This window comes from Corvus kubaryi, unplaced genomic scaffold, assembly GCF_017639235.1.
Source record: "Corvus kubaryi isolate FWS band 111438036 unplaced genomic scaffold, C.kubaryi_AGA036_p1.0 37334, whole genome shotgun sequence".
Classification (NCBI taxonomy): Eukaryota; Metazoa; Chordata; class Aves; order Passeriformes; family Corvidae; genus Corvus; species Corvus kubaryi.
Window position 1 is genome coordinate 15,376,135 of NW_024581108.1, and position 26,642 is coordinate 15,402,776.

Here is a 26,642-nt window from a genome sequence, read left to right on the forward strand (position 1 = left end):
GTGCTGGGAGTTAACACAGGCTTGCCCTGTAGGCCCACAGCTGATTAAGCCTTCCCCTGGTCCCTGACCTGGAAGGAGGGCTTTATATGCCTCAAAGTTGCTGTAACTTTTTCACTCCCATATAAGAGCAGCTCAGCTTTCTCTGACAGGCTCTTTCTCCTTAGCACATATCCCACCCCCATAAGTTGGGCATTACATAGCCCTTGAAGGTCCTCTGAGCATGACTAGAGGGTAATGATGTTGCAGGGTCTTTGGCCCCATACTGGTCCCTACAGTCCTGGAGTGAGGAGGAGCAGAAGAAGGAAATTGGCACTGATCCAGCAGGCCCAGTAAACACAGCCCTATAAGGTGTGAATTCAGTTCACAGCATGACAGCATATTAATTACCAAATGCCATGGCCAGCCCATAGAACACAGCTAACAGGAACAATTGGAGGAAGGGAGAGCAGAGCACATGCAGGGAACAGCCCATTCTAAAATACCAAGCATAAGTAGTTTAAAGCATTGTTACTATTTTGAGCAAAAGCAAAGACAGTCCTGCCTTTACCAAGAGGCACCTGGAGGGGACAAGGAGGCTTGACAGGAAAACATCCATGTCAGCTGGACCATCACGTACAGTTCCTGAAGTGGTTGACTTCTGAGCACTGAACTAACATTACACACCACTTCAGCGTGGACCAGAACAAATTCTTGTCCAAGTCTTTACTCCCAGAGAAGCAGCAACAACAGTGCAGCAACCAGATCCTACTTTATGGCTTCATATGTACAAGGACACTGAGCCCTGTAGAAGAGGGTGATGCCCATGTGTAGTTTAGGCAGATTAGTCACCCCAGTTCAGGTCACTTGAAGATGCTTTCCTACATTTCAGAGCATGGCCTTGAGGTGTACAGCAGCCCAGGTGGGATCAGCAGAGCTCTCTCACACCAAGCTCTGTTCCAGGGCTTTGGCTGGACATCCACCAAAGCCTTCCCACCCCACAACCAAACCTACTGTGAAACCCAGCATCTGGAAGCTGCTGCCCTAACACATTCCTCCCAGCCACAAGCTGCCCAGCTGGCTCCCTACTCCTCTTCCCAGGCTTGAGTCAGCACCCAGACTGGCCTCTACTCAGGAGGGGCCCAGTCATGGTGTGATGGGGAAGGCAGCCCTGCACGCCCACCAGCTCTGAAGGGACACCGGAATGAGACAGCTGGAAAGATAACAAATAAGCCAAATATGCACTGCTGCAGCAAAAGCAAGGCAGCAATAAAATCAACCTTGTTCTGGCCAACCTGACCTACATCCTGCACAGATCCATGCTGCAGGGGCCTTCATAGATGGCAGCAGTTTTTGCTTCAGCAGATGCAGTAAGCAGCAAAGTGCTGTTTCCCAAGCACTCCACTCAGGAGTTTCTATTCCCTGCTCTGCCATACCTCAAAATCCCCTGATTTCTGAAAAGCAGCAGTTCCTCCTCGGCAGGTGGCCCAGAGCCCAGCCCACACCCATGCTCCACCCCCATGCTCCACCCCAGTCATTTTTTGACAGGGTGGAGTCACTTTCACAACGGAGGCCTTGACACACATCCAGCCCTGAGCACTGCTCTACCAAAACACTTGGAAACAATCTGCCATCTGCTTCATCAGCACACAACTATCACTCTCTTCCCCCCACACAAACCTGCCACACCAGCTCCTTCTCTCAAGCCCTGCCTCCAACCACACTGGGTAGGACCAAGCACCTGGAACAGCTTTTACTTACATTGAGCCAAGAAAACAAGAGGACAGAGCCATTTCTCCTTCTGTTTGTTTATTTGTGATAGAAGAGCAGCCCAATCTGACAGGGCCTGGCTCCTTCACCTCATCCTCAAGGCCATCAGCATGTTTTGGTTACAGCTAGAGCAGGTGACAGGCACCAGGCCAGGAGAGCTGCTGCACTGCACTGCAGAAGAGCAGAGCACATCTTCACCCAGGCCCAGCCAGATCCACAGAGGCAAGAGGTGCTCACTCTTGCACCACAGCTGAGCACACTAAAATTGCCCTCCGCTGTGCTCAGGTTAGGCCAGAGCAGGGCTGGTCCCAAGCAGGAGAGCCCAGGAGCTGATTCTAGGGGCACTTATTGCTCAAGTCTTGAATTTACAGGAATGGAAGTGGTCCAAGACTAGGCTGAGCTTGGTCTCCCCACGCTGGAGCAAGCCACCAGCTGCCATAGAGGATCAGGTAAGTGTGGCTTAAGCACACACTGAGCACCCAAGCCCAGGCACAAGAACAACAAGGCAACCTGGGCTTATCATGTGGGGGAAGCCTTTCAGGCTGTCACAGCCCCTGCTATGTACTAGGCACAGGGCATGTGTACTGTACTGGGCAGGTCTGGGCCCTTAAGTCCCATAAGTACTGCCCCTACATTCTCCACAGACACACCTGGGCACAGATATGCCAGGGCAGGACTCCCAAGCTGGGCACACAGGGACCAGAAGGGACATGCAGCACTGTGGCATGGAACAAAGTGGCACAAGGCATCGTAGAGCAGGAGCAGTCACACATGAGCTGGCAGTGGCAAGCAGCCAGGGATGAATCTGCTCATCCACAAAGGCTCTTGTGAGACAGGGAAGAGGAGAGGGCACCAGGACAGGACACGGTCTCTTCTTTTGGTCCTACTCAGAAGGAAATGGCCCCTAGGCAGAAGAGCCAGATGTAGGCACTTGGGGGAAGTTCCTTTGGGAACACTGGAATGGGACTGCAGCCCCACAGCTGTGATGCAGGCAGCTGCCTCTCTGCTCAGCAACACTGAGAAACAGCACAAGCCCTCCCAGGAGCAGAAGTGGCCCATGGCTGCTCAGAGCAGAGGGGCTGAGCATGCAGACAGGGGACAGCAGGACTGGGCACAGGGGTACAACAGTCTGTAGGCACTTGACTTGGCTAGTGGCACCCAGGAGCAGAGGGACAGGTCCCAGCTGCCTCTGCCCCGGGGCTCTCATTGGCTCTGGGAGCACTTTACCCTCTAGTTGGCTTTGACCTTGCCATTGGTGACAGTGCCATTTTCATGGATGCTGCTACCGTTGTGCTGGGCTGCTTGTTGAGCCACCCTGGGCAATCGTTTGCCCTTGGTGTAGGACTGGTACCAAAAGTTGGAGAAGAGGATGAAGAAGATGGTCCCATAAATCCAGATAAGGTGAATGAAGATGGGGAACTGGTACTGGCAGTTGGGCATGAAGTAATACTGGGAGATGTGGACGGAGACAATCACAAACTGTGCCTGGGAGCAAGGCAGAGTAAGAACAAGTTATTCATGGGAGCAGGATCAGGGAACCCACTAGAGACCTTATTTTTAAAGGAAACACCTAGACTCCTTTCCCAGTCTGAAGCAGAGGTCCTTATGGTGAGGCAGTCAGCAGCAGCTGGAAGAGGCAGGCACAAGTCTCAGGGCAGCATATGCCTCTCACCTTCCCAACACAGCTGCAGCCCACGGGCAGCAGGCTGAACAGCACCCACACCCCAAGCAGGCTGGTAGGGCTATCAGAGGCCTACAGTGGGGCAGAGCTACTAAAAATGCAGAGCAATATGCTACAGAGGGGACAGCTACAACTGCTGGCTGCACCTTTCAAAGGTACAAGGCTGGTCTGCCCTTCACATTGGGCACATGTTCTGCCCCACCACACAGACTCACCAGCTGGATGGCTGTGATGTGCTTCTTCCACCACAGGTACTTCTGAAAGGCAGGTCCTGCTGCTGAGAGCCCATAGTAGAAATACATGACCACGTGCACCATGGAATTGATCATGGCATGGAATGAGCCCATTCCCCCTGTTAAGATAGATTTTCCTTAAGCCAATACCCCACAGCAATCAGCACTACACAGAGCTGCTAAGAGCCCAGCAGGGCCAAAAACCCCTTCTAAGCATGCTGGGGTAACCCCACCCAATCTGTGCACCCAGACAGTTGCCATCTTACCTGGACCAAACTTTGCTCCCCACCACCAGCTCCATGGCAGAACAGAGTGGTGAAAAAGGTGCAGGAATGTGACCTGTTCATTCTTCTTCCGCAGGACAAAGATCACCTGCAATGAAAGCCCAACAGCATCAAGGACCTGCAGCCCTGGGAGCAGCTAGAGCTGGGTGGGCCACTAATGCAATGTCTGATCTCAGTGATGCTTCCCTCCCTCCCTCCACACTCACTGTCATCACACATTAGGTCACCCCACAGCTTCCAGAGCTGTAGCATGTCAAGAATGGCCTCAGCAATATTCCAGAGTGGCCTCCTTCGCAGTGATGCCAGACAGAAGCACCACCCTGTCAGACTGGAAGGGCTGCAAAAGCACCTACCCCAAATACACTAGGCCTCAACTCCCCACCCAGCAAGTGGCGACAAGGCCTTCTCAGTAACTCACTCACCGTGTCTGTCAGTTCAATGAACTTGGAGAAAACAAAGAGCCAAGCAACACTGACCATCTGTAACAGAACAGGTAAACATTAGAGACCTCAGCCTGAACATGCCCAGTGACCAAAGGGCTTCATACAGTTACCCAGCATGAAACCAAGGCTCAGAGACTGCAAATCCTCTGCCTCAGGAAAGGCAGGAGCTGTGACCCTGCTGTCCAAACAGAAGCACTAAAGGCCATCCCCACTTATCACGAGAGGGATGAGGACTCACCCTGAGGGCCTTGGGGTCCTGTGAGAAGTCCACAGGGTCACATCGCCAGGTATACCCAGTAAGCCACCCTGCCATCAGGAACTGCAACAAGAGCATCATCAGGGTGAGGCCCAACACATCACCCACTGCACATCGAGCTCTGCACAGAAGGGCAGGGAACAAGCCAGAGAAAGGGCTCCCCATCACCCACGCAGCTTGCACACGCTGCTTTACACCTGCCTGACCAAGCTACCAACAACTCACCTCATAGACTATGTAAAGGGAGAGTCCCACCAGAAAGAAGTTGTATAGCACCATGAACTTCTTCAGGTTTAAAGGCTTCCTGTTGGCCATTAGCCGGGGACCCAAGGATAGGACAAAGTAGACATATCCCAGAAGGATGCCCATCACAAGGAATGGGGACTGCATCAGTGGATAATCAGCGATGCGGGGGTCTGCAGAAAGAGCCACAGTGCAGAGCAGTTAGCATCCTCACCCCAGCCTGCTGCCAGCAGTGCTACTGCCACAGTGGAGGCAAGGACACGGCAATCCTGTTCTAGGACAGGAGTGCGAGTAGAAAGCAGTCTGGGAGCAGAGGCTGGTGAAGTCAGCTAGACTCAGCACAGTATAGCCTGAAGCCATGCTGTAGGGCAGCCTGGAAATCTTCTGCCCAGGAGAGCACAAGTGCCCCAAAACAACTTGCACAGGCACTGAGATAAGACAGCCTCATAAACAGGCAGCACAAAAACCCCAGAGCTGCATCTGTGTAAGGGCAAAGACAGGACACAGTTAGACCCAGGGATGCTTAAGGGATGCCAGACCATCCCCCAGTGCCTCTGGCAGTAAAGCATGTAGTACTCCCTGTCTGATAGCTGGGCAGAGCCAAACGCTCACCTGCTTTCTTCATGAAGTCCTGATACATAGTCACAATCCCCTCCATGGTGGTGGCAGTATCTCTGTGGAAAGAGGCAGGGAAGATCAGGTAGCTGTTTGCCCAGGAGGGCTGCCTACAGCGCATAGCCCTGCAGATCAGCAAACTCCAAGTCTAGTTTCAGAGAAACAGTCATGTATCTGGCCAGTGTTGCTCTCAGCTGATCATACACCAGCATCCACTTTCCAGTTGAGCCACAGGCCTCCTCATCTCTCACAGAGCCTGGCCCTGTTCCCCCAACTCTGTTGGAAACCCCATCATCCAATGTCAGCAGTCTTTCAGAGGCAAGAACCCAATATTTCAAGCCAGCTATGGAAGCTTCCAACCTCAGCACTGTATCTCCAGCCCCTTAATCTTGCTCCTGCTGTACAAGCTCAAGCATTATGACATTGCCACCAGCCTTGGCACCCATACCTATTCAGCACACTGCTCCATCTGACCCTGGTGAAGAGATGCAAAGCTAGCCCACAATCCCCACAGAACAGTGCCTTTATTATCATCTTTGGGCTCCTGCCAACTGATTCCCACCACAGAAGCAGCACACCATCACTGGCCGGCCCATTACATGAGGAAGGAAATCCATAGGTTCAGAAACAAACATCAGTTTCTGGTGTCAAAGTTCCTGGTTTCACATCCTTGCACAAAACCTTCCTGACAAGAAACTACTACCACGTAACCTAGTACCTCAGAGGCCAGGTGCATCCTGCTTGGCAATGGCATTTCCACTCCCCTTCCAGATAAGGGAAAGCCATACAATACAAGGCTGCAGGGAGAAGAACTGGCAATCCCCACACTTGCTCAGCCTCACTATGAACACACACACCAGACAGTGATCCAGGCAGATGCTCTCCAGAAAAGCAGGAAGGGCCCAGGCTCTTGCTCTCAGGCAAGTTTGAAACACCCTCACCCATCCCCCTTGTGCTCCTCAACCTCTCCCCAGCCCACAGGACACCAGAGCAGCAGGAAGGGAGGCAGAGCACAGGCCCAGCCTCACCTGACTCATCCACCTGCAAGGGAGGCATTCCCAAGAGCTGCTATCATACATTCCACCTACCCCTTTCCCTGCAAAAAGGTACAGAGGAGTCACTGCCCACACACAGCCCAGGGAAATGGGTCCCCAGTCCAGTCTCCCCAGGAGGTATATTGCTGCCACCACCACCAAACACACAGCCTCCTCCAGACCAGCAGCCAGGAGGCTGAAGCCAGAGTACCCCTCTTCACAGTAAGGTCCCTGAGTACTCAGCAGCCACTGCCACCTCAAGCCCTCACCAGCCAACACCAGCACTGCTCCTTTAGCTTCACAGCAAGAGGAAGAACTCAATGTCATCTTTGCTGCAGGCAGGATGGCAGCAGACACTTCCTGTGCAGAGCTACCAGGCACCTCCATGCCAGGCTTTGCTGGCAGTAATCTTCAGGGGGGCCTGCCACACACCATTCTGGATCACCGCTCCCTGCAAATCAGTTTGGTGCAGCAGCAGTGCTGGCTCTCTGCCTGTACAATCATATGCTCTGCATTCCTCCAGACCGGGGAGTGCCACCTAACTTCTCTGCAAGACCAGCAGGCAGGAAGAGGTCTCCTCCTTCACCTCAATCCCCCAAAACACCCATTCCACCAAACGAGGCACCACAGCAGCCTGCACAGCCATGCACAAAGCCCAAGAAGTTTTGCTGTGTTTCAGAAAGCATGGAAGGTGGTTCCTTTTACCATCTTGGAGGCAGATGGAACAATAGGACAAAGCCCAGCTAGGAGTGATCCCCCCACACATCAGGGGCACCTCAGCAGCAATATAGCTGTTCACCCTCCCAACCCAAGGTTTCAAAGGGTTTAATAGCAAGTAATACTCACTTGTAGTGTCACCGTGATACAGGTAATATTTAAGGTTCTGGGCACTGCCAAGATAATCCACTCTCCACATACAGCAAAGGCCAGCTACAAGTGTAGCCAGAGCTATTGCATCCTTAAGAGCCACTCAAGGCTCAGCTGTGGGAAATGCAGTAAGTACAAGTCCAGAAAGCTGCTGAGCTTTATGTTGCTTTAATGGCTAAGAGCAAGCTCCAAACTTGCCTGTCTAGTTTCAGCTTTCAACCACTGCATCCAGCTACACCTTTATTTGCTAGATTGAGGAGCCCTCAAGAGTCAGTTCCCAGCAGAGGCACCTGACTATTCAAGCTGTGTTTATCTTATCAAGGTGAATGAGTCAGCCTTACTACAGGTCCAGGGCAGAGACAAAAATCCTGCCGAATACTTGCCTGTTTTGGGCAGGCTAGGATGAGAAGAGAGTATCAGCTGTCTTTGAACTCAAAGCTACATCTCACTGCAGCAAAACACTTCAGCTCAGGCACCTTGGATCACTTTACTAACCCTGGGCCAAAGGCTCCAGTACCACTGGCCAACTAGGACCCCAGCTCAAAACAATTTGGGGTCCATAACAACTATTCCCCCAAGTAGTGGGAGATGCCCATTTCAATCCAGGGCTAGCACAGAAGTCCCCACCAGCATGAACAGAAACAGGTACCTCTTACTGCTGTTTTGTGAAGCACCTCCAACACTCCTACAGCCACACATGCCACAGGAAGTTGAGAAGGATTGGACTTGTCCAGAAGACAGGCTCTGGGCAAGCACCTGGGGCAGAAATAGTAGAATTATGCTACATGCCCTTATGGAAAGGACTTACGCATTTTCCACAGTTTCTCTAGGCAGAACAACATCCTGCTAAATTAAGCTAACAGAGCAACCACAGCTCTAGGGAAATCCCTGAGATCTTCAGGTCTTCGCAAGACCTGGCATCCATCCACACTGGTATGCTACATCATCTTGCACCAAAGTGGACAAAGTATGCCTTGCTCAGCCAGCCAATGCAGGTACGTCTTGCCCTCCTCTGTCCCCCAGTGGGCAGCCACTGGCCATGGGGTGTTGACAGTTGAGCGGCAAAGTGGGAGTTGCAGGGCAAGCCCAAGTGTTACCTTCACTAAGCAGGGGGGTGTGAAGTGCACCAGCCTGCCTAAACCATGATTGCTCCATGCTGTAGGCAGGGGTTTTCCAGCACAGAGCAGCAAGTGTCCAGGAACCTGAACTCCCCTCTGCCACCTCCTCTGTGCACAACATCCCTCTGCACTTCGAGAGGGGTCCACCATCCAGACAAGCATCTGCTCTTGCTCTTACCGCACTCCACACTACACCACACATCACACACTGTAGGCATTCACAGCTCAATGGTTGGATCTGTCCTCTCTGCACATGGGGGACACTTACTTTCCTCTGACTCCTCCTAAATCCTGACCCTCTTAGGCAAGGAGATGAGGAACCCAAAGCTGAGCCTTGAACAGCTGAAGAGAAATCAAGCAAACACGTCCAAGCGTCCCAAATGAACAGGAACCCTAGGGGCCCAAACACGCCCTGCATGATACAGGGAAACCTTGCAACACATCTCCCATCTCTCAGCAACAGGGAGTCACTTCCCCATGTCAGACAAAAAGTTCCCACTCTTTGCAAACTAGAGTATCAGGCCACAATCTGCTCCAGTAACCAACACCAAGGATTAAATACTTGCTTACACCAAGCAATGTGTACACTGCATATTTCCAGCAAGCTATACAGCTAATTAGTGCAACTTCAGCAACAGCAAGGCCTTTTATGACCAGCCCCAGTCCGACCACAGCACTGTCAGAACCATGACACTGGCAGAGACCAGAGCTCAGCCCAGGTAGCTTTGTTAACAGCTTTGCAGAGCACATATCTCTCCACACAACCATCTGCAAGCAACAGACTCTGCCCCAGACATCCAGCACTCCTACTCCTCAGCATTCAGGTCAGAAATCAGTCCTGTAATAAGTGCAAAAGCAAACACCCTCATCTCCCCACCAGTTTAATTAAAGGCAACACCAAAACCATCTGGTAGGTGGCCACAGAGCTGCCACCCCAGGGAGAGCTGGCACACTGCCCTTGCTGAACTGGCTAAAGCCAGCCTAGCCCCTGGGGTGCTTCCAAGGGAGTAGCAGCCCTCAAAGGGCAGGAGATAACCAGCTGGCCAGATGTGAAACCAACTAACATCCCTGACCTACAAGCTGGCATCAAGGCTTGTTGCCTGATGCAGCTTTGAGCTCCACAACCTCTCAGGAAGAGGCATCTCCCTCCTCCAGCTCCCCACCATAGCACCTGCCCAGTTGCCTGGAGTTCCAGAAAGTCACTGTGGGGTCCAGCAAGGCCTGCACACAGCCCCATGTGCCCATGGACTAATTTCCCTTCAGAAGAGTGGAACTGATCAAGCCATGCTCTGGTGGCCCCAGACGAGGCACAGAAAGGGATGTGTACTACACATATAAAGCACCTCAAAACATCACCACCAAGAGCTGCCAGTCACAGCTCCAGAAGCTTTCCTGAGCTTATGCACAGCAAGATGAGGAACATGAAATTTTATCTGCCCCAAACAACACACAAGCAGCAAGGCAGTCAGAGCAAGACAAGAGGGAGAAGGAGCCCTGCCAGCCATAAGCTGCAAAACCCTGTTTTTTTATCAACTCTGCAGTGGGATCACTCGAAGACTGAAGTGTACAGTGAAGCACAGAAAACTGCATTTGGATCTCCTCTGCTGCTTTGTGCCCAGTGAAAGGGAGAGAGGTCTGTAACCAGGCAGTATACACTTATTTCACACACAGCATCTTATAACACCAGCTCAAACACATGCAGCAGAGGCCACTCAACAGGAGAGCTGTATTCAAGTACACTTGCATTACTGCTAATAATTTCAACCATTCACTGAAGACTCAAGACAGCATTGTCCACATACTTCTAAAGTAATGTTTTTTCTCAAAAGAAATCAATCTAAAGACATACCTGTCACCAGCTCACCAGCCACAGAAGACAAGTCTGGCAGAATAACCAGAGCTACATTTCAAGTGCGGAAAGCCATACCAACAGATTAGGGCAGAGCAGTAAAGCAGCCCTCCTAGCCTGACACCTTAGCTCTGAGGACTTGAGGCAGACTGACTAGAGTTTGAGAACAACCAGTCCCAGAACTCAGTCCACAAAATAACTACAAAGACTGCCAGGAAACTTTATGCTAGCAGCACCAGATAAGTTTTCCTATTTGAATCATATCCATTTGTCACTTCCTCTGGCTCACCTGCTTCATGCTGAGTGTCAAAGGACACGGCCAACAACCTGGTCCCGTATATTCTACATCAGCATATTCTGAAGTCAGTACAGGAGGTCTGTGTTCACAGAAGGGATGCAAACCCTCAAAGTCATGATATGGAACAGCTCTTGCAAGAGCTGCCATTGCAACCAGTGTAGGAGTCACACTAGCTGGGTGATGCTCCTGGCACGCTGGATCCAAGCGGCAGAAAGTGTCCTGCCTGAAGCTGAGCAGTTTCCTCATCTTCACCAAGTGTGTGTTAATACCGTACCACTCTCTCACAAAGTGGCTGTAAAACCCTGAGGCCTTTGGATAGCATCCTACATACAGATTAAGCTCTCCCCTTCCCATACTCACTGGAAGCAGAGAAAGCAAGAGGAGACACCCAGATTAGCAGAAAGCTCTGACTGACAGTCACAAGCTTTCAGGGGAAGGAGGACACCCATTGCAATAGGGTACTGGTAACCTTGTACAAAAATCAAGGCATGTAATCAGACCTCAAGGTCCCACAAGAGCACACCTTGCAGCAAGAGGTTTATATGCACAGCATACTTTTTTCAGGGGCAGCACCTCCCCAAGCTGTTAAGAGTAGGTTTACTCCTTATCACATTCAAAGCTGGTGGCTGCATATTCAGAGAACTGGTGCCAGTAGAGGTGAGACCAGTCAGAGAAAGAAACAAAAAAGGCAACATTAGGCAGAAAATCTGACATAGCAAGGAACAAAGGAGTAAAGAAGCAAAGGAAGAAAAGAAACAAAGTGAGATAAGTACAAAAGTGGAAAATAAGGTATTTCCCATCTGAGCTAACCATACTGATCTGTGTCACTCCCTCATAGAGCACCAGGTGAAGGGAGAAAGTAGAGATGGCTGAGCTCCCTCTCCAAAGTGAAGGCACCCAGCAGCCTCCTAGAGTGCATAGAGCACACTCAGGAAGGACAGAACTAGGCAGGTGACAGAGGGCAGGCCAGGCTAGATTGAGCAAGGCCAACTTCTAACACCTGCATCCAAAATCAGGTCAAGCCTCCTAAAGCCACCTAGCAAAGAAACAGTGTACCCCTATCTGGAGGTGGGACAGGCTGTACCACAGCATTCATCTCTGATTTTAATCACTATGCAAATGCCTCAATACAAGGCTTCACCTCTGTTCTCACAGCACTGGCTGTAATCATGATACAGTAATGATTAGTGTGCTCTGCCCCATTCAGGCCTGTGCATTCATTAGGTACATCAAAACAAGATGTACATTAAAAGTCTACAAAGCAAGATGCAGAAAGGAAGACTCCCAAATTCCCTCCAACAGCTTTATTTGGGCTATTCAAGAAGCCCAGGTGTGAACCCAGAGCCACTTCTCAACAAGACAAGGGGCCACTACCTGGAACTTATCATGACATCAGCTTTGGGTCCTGTACCCTTCAGACCAAGAAGGCAGTGCAGTCACACAATCTTCTAATAAGAGAGCAGGATGTTCTGACAGTATGAAGATGTCATACTCCAGTAGCACAGTATATGCACCTAGAACCCAACAAGCCTGAGGCTTAATGGTTACCACTTTTAAGCAGGTTCACAGCCTTCCAAGCACAAAAATAGTGAAGCATGAGGCCTGATTATCTCAACACAGGTGTAGATAGACACTCAAAGTCAGCACACTTGCTTCTCCTGCTGCTCCTGTACAGACAGGGAAAGCCTCTTAGGGTTAAGTAGAAGCAGCACGAGTTATAAAATCTGTGTGTGTACAGAGCAAATCTTAAACTATGAGAGCAAGCTAGCTGATCTTATCCACAGGGCAAGAGCTCTCCTTGCAACAAAGCTGGAGAACTTGCCGCCAACGACAGCCCACCACCCTGATCCATCCCACAGGGAAGAATCAACCCTATGAGACACTAAGGGAAATCAAGAAATATCAGACCCAGTTACCACCTCTGCCATCCTCAAGCCACTAAAGGCTCAGAATGCAGACAACAGGCCTGATGGTGGGGAACAGGCTGTGGCAGCTGCAACTTGTCATCTCTGAACAATAGCAGCCCCACAACTCCTGCAGGGAAGAGTCCTGGCTCCTGGGGACAGTCTCCTCCCTATAAGAGCCCAAGCTGCCTCACCTGTTTGACTGGCAAGAACCAGACTTTCCAGCCCAAGTACTCCCACCATCTGACAGCTACCAGCACTCCAATACAAAAGCACAGAAACACAGAGCATCTCTTGGGCCATCACAGGCACCACTCCCAGTGTCCCCTGTAAGTGTCTCAGGCTGAGTATTGACTGTGCTGTAACCCCCAGCAGAAAAGGGGAAAGCATTCACCTGCAACATTCAAGGACAGTGCCCAGCCAAGTACCTGCTTCTGACACCAGCTTCAAAGGTTCCTCAGGATGCAAAGTTTTCTCCACCAGGACAGAAAGGAGACATCGTGCAACTTCAATAAGCTCCCTTATTTTTATCTCTAACACATGGTATGAGACACCTCTAGGTCAGAGTAAGCTTTTACTCCCCAAGTTTCAGTTTTAACAGTGCTTTCTCTCATATTACACTTCTGCCCTGAAGGACCACATAATCCCCCCCACCCAACAGACTTTCAGGAAACAAAAATAAGAGTACAGCACAAGCCAGGACTACAGAAGCCCAGGCTGTGTGGGTGGCACAGCTTAATCGCCACAGCAAGATGCAGCAAGTAGATGCTGCAACAGCTGGCATCTTCCTGTTTCTCATAGGAACAGGCCATAAGCAGCAGCTCACACCTACAAGCTAGAGGGGCTTCCTAGGAAAGAGATAAGGCACAGCAATCCCAGTCAAGCCCCAAGGGCTCAGCCAGCTGTTTGACTCTAAACTATACTCAAGAAGCTGCCCAGCAGGTCTGGTGGGAAGGTCAGCTCCATCCAGCTAGGAATCTGCCCTGGCTGCATTCTGGTAGAAGAAAAGGTGGTCAACTTGGGACAGCACAGCAGGATGGATGCACTGCTTCCAAGAGGGGAAGAGATGCTCTCAGGAAATGCACTAGTCAGTAAAGCACCCAGTGTTATCCCATGCTGCCCACTGAGCATAGCAAGGGGTATTCACCCCCTTCTCCCTGCCTTTAGGACTTCAGAACCAATACGATCAGTCACAGGGAAAGCACCCGACAGCCCCCCTGCAGGCAGCAGGCACTGAGGCATAGATTGCCACCCCCAAAGCCTCCCCTCTTGTTGCAATGCCTATTTATGCTGTCTCATTTAGTCTGTTACAACGTAAAAAACAAGTAGCTTTCCCAACTGCCCCTTCGTTACAACAGAAGAACTGGCCCACGTAAAGCGATCTACCGACCAAGCTCTGTACTGCCAGTGGTTATTGAGCCCGCCGTGGCCCAGGAAGCACAGACCCCTGTGCACGACCACACCAGTGCCAGGTGAGCCCGAAGCCAGGCGACTGCTGCCACCAGGGGGGTGACAGTGACGACCTCCTCCTCCTCCTGCCACCGCGTTCCAGAGAGAGGGCCAGCGAGAGGCCAAGCACCTACACGAGCCGGCACTCAAAGCTGACATTGTGTCGCAGCAGCGGGGGAGGCCTGGTACTGCCACCCTGCCCGCAGGAGGAGGGAAGAGCCATCTCAATGGCTATATTGATGCCGAGAGCTGGGTAGAAGAAAGCTTCCCGGCCGCCGGGGGCTGCTCTCTCCCCGCTGCAGAGAAGCCCCAGCAGACCACAGCCCTCGGCTGCTCAGCGTATTCGCAGCTCTCAGCCCGGTGCCCACGGCAGGAGCCGGGCAGCGCCTCGCTCAGCCTTGCTGCCACCCCCACGAGTCCCTCTGGCACAGGCCCCGGCCCCGCTGCCGCCGGAGGGAGCGCCGGGTCCCTCCGCCCGGGCGGCTCCCGGCCCGGCTCGGGTGTGGCGCGGCCGGGCCCGGAAGCGGGGCCGCGGCCCAGCGGGGCCTGAGCGGCTGGGAAGGGCCGCAGCGGGCCCAGAGAGGCCTCGAGCCGCCGCCGCGATGTGTGGGGGTTCAGCCACCTTTCAGCGAGCCCGCGGCGCTGCTCCGCTGCCTGTGGAGCTGGGACAGTCCCGCCAAAACGCCAACAGGGCGATGCCCATCCCGTCTCTGAGGCTGCGCAGCCACCGGTCCCTGAGCTGGGGAGCCCTGGGCTGGGGACACCGGCCAGCAGTGGGGAGGCAGCCCCGTCACGGCCGGGACCCAGCGAGGCCTCTGGCAGGGACCTGCCGGGGCGGAGGCGGGTGTTTGCGCCACGGCACACAGAGCGGAGGGACAGTCCTTCCCCCCGGCCGGCCGGGAAAGCATCCCAGCCTCGCACAGAGGGGCGGCTCTGCCCCGAAGGAGAGCACCCGACTGCGGGAAGGGAATTGCACCCTTCCCTGGTACCAGAGAGGGTGCGCTGGGGCAGTGGCACCAGGTTGTGAGCCAAGGAGCACTGCAGCTCCTCACACAATCAGGACCCTGCTGGTTTTTAGAAAAACAAGCCACTTCAACAACTCAACTCGGACTCCACTTGTGTCCCTCCGTCTGACACGGGCAGGTTTGCACACCGGTAGACTTGCCACACTGTACTGCGGGTACCCCCTTTCCGGGGGGTGACAACCTTTACAGCCGCACCCAGCGTGATCACCCGCCAAGGGCACGTCACAATATCACAACACCCATCCCACCCATCAGGCCACGGCCTCCCCCGACGCGCCCCTCCACCCCTGTGGTGAGGGGACACCGCACACCTCCTCCCCTGACCATCCCAGGTGACGGGAACATGGACATACATACACGAACCTCCTCCTGAAGGCTGGTTAACAGGTGCCAAGCCAGCACATGGCTCCCCTAGCACAGGGTCCGCTGTTCCTGGCAGCAAAGCTTAGGCCACCAAAGCAGCTGAACCCTGCTGAGGCCTCCCCACAACCCTCGTGCTCTGCGATCACCTTCTTAAAGCCCCCTCAGCACATCCCAACAACCAGCCTCGACCTACCGCTAACCTCGGATACCCCCACCCAAACATCCCAAAGGACAGCTGGGACAGGCCAGGCATCCCCAGCCCACCCTCTCCAGGCAAGAACGGGCCCCGCACCCTACGTGCCCACGACCACCCGCACTTACCACCAGCCGCACCCCGTTCTGCCGCCACCACGGCCGCCCCCGCCATTAAAGGGGAAGCCCCGCCCCCTTCCCTGTGCCGATTGGCCGAAATGGCATCGCTCCGCCCCCTGCAGAGCCGGGGCCAATCGGCGCTCCCGCCGCGTCCCGCCCGTTCCGTGGCCGCGCCGGGAGCCGGGCGGGCTCGGGGCCGAGCGGCGTGAGGGGAAGATGGAAAATGGCTGGGAAAAGGATGCGGGCTGGGGCAGGGTCAGAGTGCGGTGCGGAGGGCTGGCTCGAGGGCGGTGGTGACGGCATGAGGGAGACCCGTACAAGTCCATAAATCGGCGGCTCATAGGCTTGTTTACTCCCAGAGATACAACAACAGGCACCGCGAGCTTTCGGAGACACAGGACAGAACCCAGAGACGCCTACTCGGACCGTATGCAGTTTCTAGAGTGTTTCCATCCTGTGGCGCCTTCACGGCCATGCCAATCTGCATCCTAAAAAGCGGCCGGGACTTGACTCGTGCTCGTCTGGTCTGAAGGCGTTTTCAGAATTCATTATTCTAATTGTTAGGAAACTTCTCGTTTCCAGCTTAATTTGATGCATGGCTGGTTAATAAACATTTGTTCCTGTGCCAACGTTGTAATTTATCTCACCCAGCTGCTGCCTTGGTGTTCATGCTACAGTGTATTTGTAGGCTGCAATCACCTCCCTCTCAGCCATTACAGGGAAGACTAAACACTGATATTTGCGCCAGTCCTTAAGGAAATCAATTTATAAAAATATCCACAAAGTACCTTAGTAGTAACCTTCTTTGTGTCCTGATATGCTCCCTTTCCTTAGGCTTTACTTTCATCTTGACCTTAACCACTCCTTCCCACGTAAAATTCCTGTGCTTTTTTCTGCCCCAACCTCTACCAAGGTTCCTAATTGGTCCCAAAGCTCAGGGCTGCTTCCCTGGAGTCCACGCAGGGGCTATAGCTTTATAGAAAGGGGGGTTTTTAACTATCAAGTTAGTCGACATAAAAAAACTTTATTTTATCCTCCATTTCCTGCCTGTGTGCTGTGTTACTCTTTAATTGGATACTGTTAACACCAGACTGGCAGAGCTGAAGCAGTCTGGATCATTTTTTCTCCCTTTCTAAGTATAGGCATCAGCCTTGTTTGTTACTCTTTACATTTTTTTGTCTTTTGTCCTCCTTTTCTTTTGCACCATTACTCTATTTTTAGTTGTTTTGCGGTCCAATTCAGTGGAAACCTTGCTGTGTAGTTTGTCATGAAATTAGAGATCATCAGTGCATTCCTTCACACTCCCTAGTACTGGATTCTTTTCTACCTTGTATCCTGCATCTCATAGCTTTCTCCAAGCATTCCTTCTCTCTTCTGGATCCACCCTTGCTGGCAGGCTTGTCAGGCTCTAACAATGGGCCCCAAATTGCACAGCCCAGCCTCTTCCTGCTATTGGAATTAATTTCCAGGTCACTGTATTTTCTTCTGCTCTGAATGCAATTTATTTCTCCTCTCTTGGTCCCGTACTCTATTTCCCTCTTGTGTCTGCCGCCTCCATCATTATTTCTGTGTGGTATTTGCTCATTAGTTTTTCCTTTCTACTGCATCTTCTGCTTCTCTCCTTAATTCTCCAACACACTGAATAGATTTTACTATTTTATCTCTCCTCCGTTTGTTCTTCTTTTCACACTCACCAGCTTTGGTGGGTTCCCTTTGTCTGCATGTTGGCCTTTGTCTACCTCTCATGCTCAGCAAGTGCCTGCAGTTCCTTGGCATTCACCCTTCCCACAACATTCCCAGTGCTGCAGCAGCCTGGGCAGGAGCTCCAGCTGAAGCTGGAGGACCTTGGTCTGCAGGAGCACCCTGGCTGCAGGCAAGTGGATCCGGTGCCATGCTGTCCGAGAGGGTGATGTGGGGTCCCCTCCTAACCCTCAGGGACAGGCCTCCAGCAAGAACTTGACTAATCTGCTACTTGTTGTGGATCTGGGTTTCTGCCTTCCAGCCTCTTTGAAAGCAGGGTAGCACAAGAACACATAGTAAAGAAAACCCCTCAAAAACGAGAGAGGTGAGGGAGACAAGTGATGTGACCTGTTGTGTACAGCCTGATCTTCCCAAAGTGTCTTGGGAGAGAATCTCTTATGGATGGGTAATCCTCTGCTTCCATCTTGAATCCTGCCCATCTGACCTGAAATCTGGGAGAGAGAAGCTGTTTGCAGCCAGCCAAGCATGTCACCCTGACTGCAGTCTGGATCACCAGACCAGAGATGATCCTGTCACATGCCTGCAGGAGGGTGTCCTGCCTGCACTAGCCACTCCTGCAGCTGGCAAAGCCCTACAGGTCATTAACTCTTCACCTGCAGTTCAGGAAACAACCTAGCTGTTGTGTGTTTGGTCCCAGCACCCTGGGCTGCACCAGGCTCCAGTTTGGAACAGTTTAAGCTCCTTCCTCCATTTCTTATCCTGGAGAACACACCATTTCCACTTAAGCTTTCGTGAGGGTCTTGCTGGTCCTTAACATAGGGATCAGATGAGATGGAGGTGGGTGGGAGTCTCCACATTCCTCCTTTTCACTGTTCCCTCCACTGGTCCTTGTCTTCTGCTTTCTCCTTGCTCCTTGCAGAGCCAAGTGCACTTCTCTTTCTCCTCATCACTCTGCCCTGGTGCAGAAAGCAGACCTGGGCTAATGTAACTGGCTGAAGGCACAAATACTGAAGCCATCCTCAGTGCGGATGATGACCAGACTATCAGATGGGAAGGTCTGTAAGAACTAAGCAATGGAAAAGGAATGAAGCTCATTGAGAGGTTATGACCTCAGGGATTAGTAATGAGAATTTCTTCTGCATGTAATGAGAGATGCTGGTGCAGTGTTGCACCTTTTCTTTGCCAGTCTTGAAGATTGGCTTAGGCTCACCATGCAGCTGGGTGGGAAAAGGGAGGTTTCAATCTCTTCAGGTGTCAAGTTTCTCATTTTTCAGAGAATTTAGAAATTCTCAAAATCCTTGTTTTCTGGGGAACTAAAATATCTTTTGGATGATACCTGGTTTATATAGTAAATTTATTTTCTCTTATTCAGTGAATTTATAACTATGAATTTATTTTTTTTTTAAATACTGATCAATTGAATAGTGAGAGTTTCATTTGGGAAAAACATCAACATTATTCAACTTGAAAAATCTAAAAGAAAATAAAAACTTCAAGTGAATTCAGTGAAATTAAACACATGCACAATTGGCCCTGTAATTTTTCAGTAATGTATTTGACACACATAGTTGGTAAATTTACACATCTTATTAGACTTGGGGAGTGAAAAGATGATTTACAGATCCTTCCATCCTTTTCTTTTTACTTCTGAAAAACCAACGATTTTGCATGTGATCTGAATGTAAATCGGCTCTCTAATGTTGTTTTACCCTTCTCCCTTTCCCTGAGAGTGGACTCTGAAGCACTATCAACCACAAATTATTGCTGTACACCTTCTCTGTGGCTCCATGGGAAAAAAAATTATAAGTTGCTTATGCTTGCAATCGCAAAACATCCAAGAAATGCTCCTTCAACACCTCTGTCTATACTGAGAGAATCAAAAAAAGCTTTCATAACCACTAAAAGTGGTGAGAGATTACATTATTCGGCACCTGAAGGTCCATTAAGTGCCATCCTGTCACTTCGCAATTTCAATAACTGGAGGAGGCCAGGTAGGCCATGCCTGGGTGTATGTTGTTCAGGCGGATGTGTTGCCTCCTTCCACGGCTGATATCAAGATTAAGTGACTCACCTTGTGCAAAATTTTGTGTGTTATTTCTGCTGATTACATTGTAGTGTCAGTAAAGGCCAATTACCCCATCACTGTTCCCCTCTCCCCTTAAGCCAAAAGAAATGCTTCATTCCTGGAATTCAAGGTCCTTATAAGCCCCTCAAGCTACCAGCAAACAACACACAACATTTCTGTAGCCAGCAGGCATGAAATGACCCCGCTGAAACCCCTGTTGTAATATGACACTGTAGTTTTACATTAAAACATCACCTGGAAAAAGGCATTCCATGAGGTGAAAGGGGAGGTAGAAGCATCACCCAGAAGCTTGCCAGCAGTGTGGTGGTGCACCGGAGCTTTGACAGCAGACTTTCACCCCGGCGTGTTTAATTGCTGTACTTTGCCTGCCAGTCGGGGTGGGCAGCACACATGACTGTTGTTTCCTGCTGGGACAAGAATTCTTCGTTGGCTGCACAGCAGCCTCTCCAGCGTGAGCCCTGACACCAACCTGCACGGGCTGGCAGCATCATCCCAGCAATACAGGACACCCTGGGTCCTCCACAGACATGCTCACTCTAGACCTGTTAAAGCATCCTTATTTGTTCCTGTGGCCTATAGAATAACCTTACAGAATAATGGTGCTTTTCTCAAATCCACCCAATCATGGGGTGGAGGGCAGGAAAGAAGCAGAGCCATAGCCACAGCAAGGTGTCTGAGGATACTAAATACCTGCAGAAGCACATTCTTCAGTGTCTCTGCATGGCAGCAGGCATGGCAGGGCCACCTGAAGGCCCAGAGTGGACTGGCAGGAGGCTGGAAAGGGTCAGGAGGTCTGAAGGTTTCAGCACACGCAGCTCAACAGGAGTCCTTGGTTACTGTACGAGTATTGGTGACTGCCCACATGCAACACACCTTGGCAGAAGACCACAGGAGCTCTGGGAGCTCTGTCTCTTGTAGGGACCTGAAAATTGCCCCTTCTCAGGGAGCTTTCAAGGCTGTCTCATGGGCACATGCTCCTGAAGAGAGAAAATGCAGGTGATGAGAAAGCCCTGGTCCTGTTCATCTCCAGAGACCCCTTTCCACATGAAGTAATTTCATTTTATCTCTGTGATTTAAAGCCCACAGGAGTTGATCATATCTGATAACCTGTCCCAGACTGCCTGGAGCCTGAGAGCAGCTTGGCAAAACTGGGTGACTTCTTCACTCAGGCAGTTGGGATTACAGTCAGATTTGGTGACTTGACATCCACATGTCACGCTCCACAACTGTGTCCCAGGGCTGTCCTCCTAACTTGTAGAACAGCAGTGCCAAGCAGCTGAATGAAGTGAGCAAAGGTAGAAGAAAAAACCTTCCCAAGTGCTCCAGGCTGTGCTGGGAACTTTCCTGGGAAGACTTTGCCTTGACCTGAAGTGGCCACTGGGTCCACAGCAGAGGCTGCCCAGGGCAGGGGTCCCAGGTGCTGTACCTTGGCCATGGGGCAGCGGGGTGTGAGCTGCCAGGCGTCAGGCCGAGCACGCTGCTGGTCACTGCGCAGGGACTAAGCCATAGAAAGGATATTGTCAGAGCAGAGGATTGTTCTGGGAGAACAGGCTGCACAAAGAGGAATTGTTTTGCCATTAAATGAGGCTGTGTTTAGCTCCAGCCAGGGCTGGGCTTTGCTTGCCTGTCTGGGATTGTGGGTTGGCAGGGGATGATGTCCTCCCTGGCCTGCCTGGCATCTTCTCTGCTTCTGAGGTTGTCCACTGGCACAGTCAGCAGCACAAGTACGTGCCCTGAGACCCATGGTGGGTAGGGAGAAAAAGGAAATTGAGGGATAAGAGAATTTTGTGGCAGGCCTGCCATGGCCTCCTGCACCTGCCTGGCAGGTCTAAGGGGCACAGGAGAAGGGGAGAGCAGCAGCTGGGCAGCTGCCATGGTGAGGGGCTGCAAACAGTGTTGTTGATGGCCTCCCTGGATGCGTGTGTGCGGACAAGCATCTTGCACCCGAGCTCCAGCAAGACACAGCAGAGAGCGCAAGACAAAGAGGCAAAGGAGAGGGAGCTGCCTGCTCAAAATGTGGGTTGGAACACTGTTATAATTTCTTATTGCTTTTACTCCCTGTGTGAGCGAATACCAACATTTAAGAGCAATGGTGGATGTAACCACAGAAGCTTTCTGTGAGTCACTGCTTCCTCAGCAGCTGCAGGGGGTCTTCAGCAGCCCAGGGCTGCAGGTCCTGCTGCCTGGCTCCTCCTGCCTGCAGCCCCAGCGCTGCCCAGCTCCCTGCCCAGCCCGCGCTCTGCAGCAGGGGCTGCACACGTGGCAGCTTCCGCACAGCTCCGTGCAACCAAGTCACAACCTGATGCATTGTTCTGCTGACTGGAGCAAAACAGGCTGTGCTGTGATGACAATGATGATGATGATGATGACTGACACTGTTTCTACTGCTATGATGCCCATGAGAACCTAAATGTACAAAAACAAAACAGCCAAAATTGGCTCCCCAGCCCCACTTACGCAGAACGTCTTTCTCAGGGGGATGCAAACCATTCCTGTATTAGCTACTGCCGTGAGCTCTTAGGGCAGTGATTTGAAGTGCTGCCACGCTGCTGCAGCCGAGCAGGAGACAAGAGCTGTCTCTCTCATATCACACAGCAGGACCCCGACTTCAGTACTGCATCAGTACCAAAAATAAACTCCATGTAAACATCCCCTGCACGTTTCAAAGCCAAATTCCCATGGGAGCAGCACAGCTCCGTGCTGCACACCAAGGTGGGCAGAGCCCAAGACTGGCACTTGGCAGTGGGAGACAGACACGTCCCACCAAAGCCACCTGGCAACAGGCATAGAGGGAGGAGGTCTGCGTTCAAAAGAGGACCATTCTGGGAAATGCTGCAGCTTTGAAATAACACCCATAGACAGCAATGCCCCAAAGCATGGCCTTTGCCCCAAAGCATGGCCAGCAAATAAAAAACTTAATGCAAAAGTACCCTGGGGCACAGCCTTTACTCAGAGGAAAGGAGCTGATGTGCTAGGCAGGACTTAGCACCACTGCTAATTCAGTGCAGAGACTGCTTAGACATGATGGTAGCAAAGGGAGAAGCCTTACAACAAGCAGGTAAATCAGTGACAGAATCTGAGCAGCAGTGATAAGATAGCTGCTGCAGGAACTACAGCTCTTGATCTCCTGACTTTGGAAAATATGCATCTCAGTCAGAAAAATACATGCAGTAATTTCCTTTCTTTAAAAAACACACACCAAAAAAAAAAAGGGACAAAGGCTTCTTCTTCATAGGAGCCAGCCAGCATGCTTTGCATTAGTCTCATGTACAGGGCTACCCCTAAGGAAATTGCAGAAGGTTTTTATTAATTTCTAAGTGCAGGTTTCCACCAAGGCAGTGTTCCTGGATCCAGCCAGAGAGCTGCAGTATCAAAGGGACAACAAATAAACTGTGGAGTCACATCAGCTTGAACTATTTTTATGGCATGTATTACAAATACAAACATCCCATTTCTTGAGCACGGGCTTTTACCACCACAGCATCTCCGTGAGGCACAAAATGGTAACATTTTATGTCTAAGATAGTTGAAGATTTATTGCACTTGGGTGGAAGGAGGAGATCCATGGGATTTTTTGAAAGCACCTGTGTATTCATTTGTAAGCACCAGCTGTCACACAGACAGGCTCTGCCTCTCCTGGGGCCACCAAGCTCATGTGGGGAGCCTGGGAAAAAGCACAGACCCAGACTGGGGAGCTGTTTCCACGACTTGACCATTTACCCTTTGTTTGTGCCTTTGACTTTCAAGCAGTCACTGAGCTTTTCAGAGGTCACTTAAGACGCACCTTTTACTGATGTTTCCATGTATTTGTCTCTCCTCCGTGAGCTGCAGGCGAAGCTGCTTTGGAAACAATGCAGATGCAAAACTTGGCTGAACACCCTTTGGCAGCACTCACCCCTTTATGACGCTTCTTAGCATAAAATAGTGCTCAGGCTCTCTCAACCCAACCACCACAAGACTTCTCCTTTGGTCCCAGAGATTTCTGGCAGAAGGATCCCGTCCTAGCAGGAGGGTGGAAACCAACCCCACAGCCCACACTGAAACCCTGCCTTACCTGTGGTATGGAGTGTGGAGAACTGAAGAGGTTCCCCTCACTCCTCTGTCCCCCTATGTTTTTGGTCGCTTCTTCCCTCACACCTCATGTACTTCACTTCCACTATAAAGGCTTAATGACACCCACTTAAAAGATCCATAGGTTAAAAAAACAAACAAATGTGTTATGTTTTGCTTGTTTAAACAAAAGAAGACATCTGTGTGCACATGGCTGCTTGGGGACGGGACAAGAGAACAAACAAGCAGCAGGTGTTTGTCATGCTGATCGCTGGATGCAGAGAGATGCAGGGAAGTGGTGGCACCACTCTGAGCTTCATGGCTCCCAGAGGTGATCTGGCCCATGGCAGCAGCAGGACAGGCGGCAGGCACGACCCCCAGCAAGTATGATACAGACTGGGAACAGTGGGCCTGTGGGCAGCTGGGCAGGAAGGAAAGGCAATAAATATCTCTCTCCTGTATTTGGGAGGAAGCCAGATGAAGCATTCCTGTCACGAGGGTGAAACACTTTCCACTCTAACAGTAACTCAGGAGGATGTTAAACAACAGTTGCATAAGGCAAATGTTGAAAATTCAACAGTTTGGGTATCCTGCATCTAAAAAAATAAAATCCATTTTTAAAAATCCAAACTACTAATGCTGAGATTCAGTAACACAAGGAAACCTGGAGAAGCGCCAGAGAACAAGCACGCTGATGTTATGCCAGCATTTTAAAAAAGTAAACAGGATGGCCTTGTAAACAGGTGTGTCTATTCGACAGACATTCCATGCAAAATAATGACCAAAAAAAATGTGATCATATTGATAAAGACTTAAAGCAGAGAAATATAAATACCAATCAACAAGGATTACAGACAATCGGCCTGTAAGACTAACATGATCATTTTTTTGGCACTGTATGTTCTTAGGTATCAGAGAGCTGGTACAGCAGCATGTGCGATCAAGGAACAAGCACACGGGCAACCTGGCCAAGTGCGAGGCAGCAGAGGAGCTGCTCCCTGTGGAGCTGGTACTGAGCATATGTTTGCAGCAGGGAGTGCTAAATAGTCTAAAGCTGGTTACCTGGAAAAAAATGAAGCCATGATGGGTACAGCCTGCTGTCCTGGGAGCCCCAGGCATCCCTGGGACAGTGGGGCCACGCAGAGAAAGCATTGTCTGCAGCAGAGCCTGAACAGGTACTGAGGGGAGGCTTGGGGGACCAGAACAAACCAGTGTCCTTCTCCATCACTCTTCTGCACCTGAACTGGAGCCCAGACAGTCCAGCAGCACCTGCCATGCCAGGGCTGAGCCTCCTCCCTGTCGAAATCACCCATCTTGGAAGAGACGGTTTCAAAAGGGATTGGATAAGGCAAGGGAAAAACCACAAGGGCTCAGAATGACAGCACATCCCATGCTCACAGGAAGAGTGTCCTTCCCAGCCACCTACTTGGCCCCTGCCACAGCAGAACACAGCCTGAGCCTTTGCCCTGGCACAGCAGAATCATACTTTTATTCTGACACAGTGCACTGGGAATGGTGAATCCCTGTTGGACTTGCAGACCACAGTGACAAGCAGTGGACCATGAATTCCACAGTGACTTTATGGGTAAAAGGCTTACTCCTGTTCCCTGTTTAAACATTCTAGCACTGGCAGCAACTGGATAAGAGGTTAAAGCCACTCTACATCTGAAATTCCCATTCCCACAATTAGAATAGTGTGTCCCGGTCCAGTGTCCCAAAAGACAGAGATGCATAAGGACATTTGGATGTGAGTCAAGAAATGGAAAATATGCCTTAAAGCAAAAGGGACTTTCACCAGTTCAGTCTGTCATAAAAAAGGATCAGGAAAGCTTGATCGTAACATGACTCCTCTGGTACTATCAACTCAGAGGCTCAGTCCCTTCCTGAGAAGATCCACTGACTTGAAGGGAATTAAAGAAATGCAGCTTCAATCTAAGGCACAACAAAAAAAAAAGTTTTTAGAACAACCTACCAGCCACTGTAGCAGAGACATATCAGTTTAAGATCAACTGTTTTCCTAACAACAGTGCTCAACAAGAACTAATTCACGGCAGTCTGTGTCATGCAGGAAGTTACACTGGCGAGCCTGGCCAGCCTCCCTGCTTTATAATCTACGGAAAAAAACCCTGCCTGTGTTTCTCTTCCTCCAGTCCAAGTGTGTGAAAGGTCTGGCCTGCCCCACTGGAGGCGTTTTTGGGAGGCGTTTTGCTCAGGTTAGTGTGGGTAGCAGGCAGCCTCGGTCTTAGGCTGCCCGAATGACTCCAGCCAGCTGCTGGCCCTGAGCTCTGGCACTGAGGCATTTTAGCTTTATAAGGAAGCCAGTCCGGGAGGATGAAGTGAAGCAGCAACCCAGAGCTGAGGCTCCATGAATGATGAGTGCCAAGGAGCTGACACATACAGTATTCTGCCTTCCTTTCCAACCAAAGCAAGGACATGAGACAGAGCAGGGAACAGCCATTCCGTGGTTCTCAGCACATCACAGGGAATAGCCATGCAGGCTCTGACTCCCTGGCTCTCAGGCTTGGTTTTGCACAAACCCCTCACGCTGAAACCAGTAACATGCCTCCACTGCCTTCACACCAGTTCCCAGCTGCAGTCAGTGGCTTCTGAGAGAGCCTGGACATCCACGTTCATTAAGCAAAAAAAGCAATGGCACCAGTCTGGCTGGGATGGTGCCACTGCAGACATGTCACTGGACTCATTTGTAGTGGAGCAGCTTTGCTATTGTATAAGCTGTCTGTGCTTCCAGCTCAACTTTCTACTTCCCAGCTCAGTGCTTTTCAAGGGCCAGCATGTCAAAATGGGTCAATAACTGCTCTAGTCACAGCTTTGTGGATGGTTTTGTTTTGGGAGAACAGCTCACAGCCTCCACAAATAAGCTGGATCTGATTAGCTCAGAGGCAAGCAGTGCAGGAGCAGCTGCAGGCTGTATCTGCTGAGTGGAGATTTCCTCACCCAAAGATTGCTGACAGATGCTATTGAGTAAAACACAGTGCTGGCTTTCAACACAAGTCAAAAGGAAGTCCATGCAAGAGCAACCAGAAGCAGGACATTCATCCTTTAGGATGGTGCTGTACGTACTGAC

At 51.1% G+C, this 26,642-nt stretch overlaps 1 protein-coding gene across 6 annotated transcripts; it reads right to left on the reverse strand.

Annotated features, from left to right (window-relative positions):
- Positions 1-1,768: 1,768 nt before the first annotated feature.
- ELOVL1 (ELOVL fatty acid elongase 1) lies at positions 1,769-15,806 on the reverse strand. 6 transcript variants are annotated; one of them, XM_042030464.1, is made up of 8 exons: positions 15,730-15,806; positions 5,499-5,560; positions 4,869-5,059; positions 4,626-4,706; positions 4,367-4,423; positions 3,927-4,032; positions 3,643-3,779; positions 1,769-3,231 (listed from the first exon to the last, which is right to left on the reverse strand). In XM_042030464.1, exons 2-8 carry the CDS (start codon positions 5,542-5,544, stop codon positions 2,977-2,979), a joined length of 873 nt encoding a protein of 290 aa, XP_041886398.1. In that variant the 5' UTR covers positions 5,545-5,560; positions 15,730-15,806; the 3' UTR covers positions 1,769-2,976. The 6 variants fall into 6 exon arrangements, with proteins under 6 accessions (XP_041886398.1, XP_041886400.1, XP_041886401.1 ...); XM_042030466.1 differs by lacking the exon at positions 15,730-15,806 and adding an exon at positions 15,409-15,546; XM_042030467.1 differs by lacking the exon at positions 15,730-15,806 and adding an exon at positions 14,643-14,666.
- Positions 15,807-26,642: the final 10,836 nt, after the last annotated feature.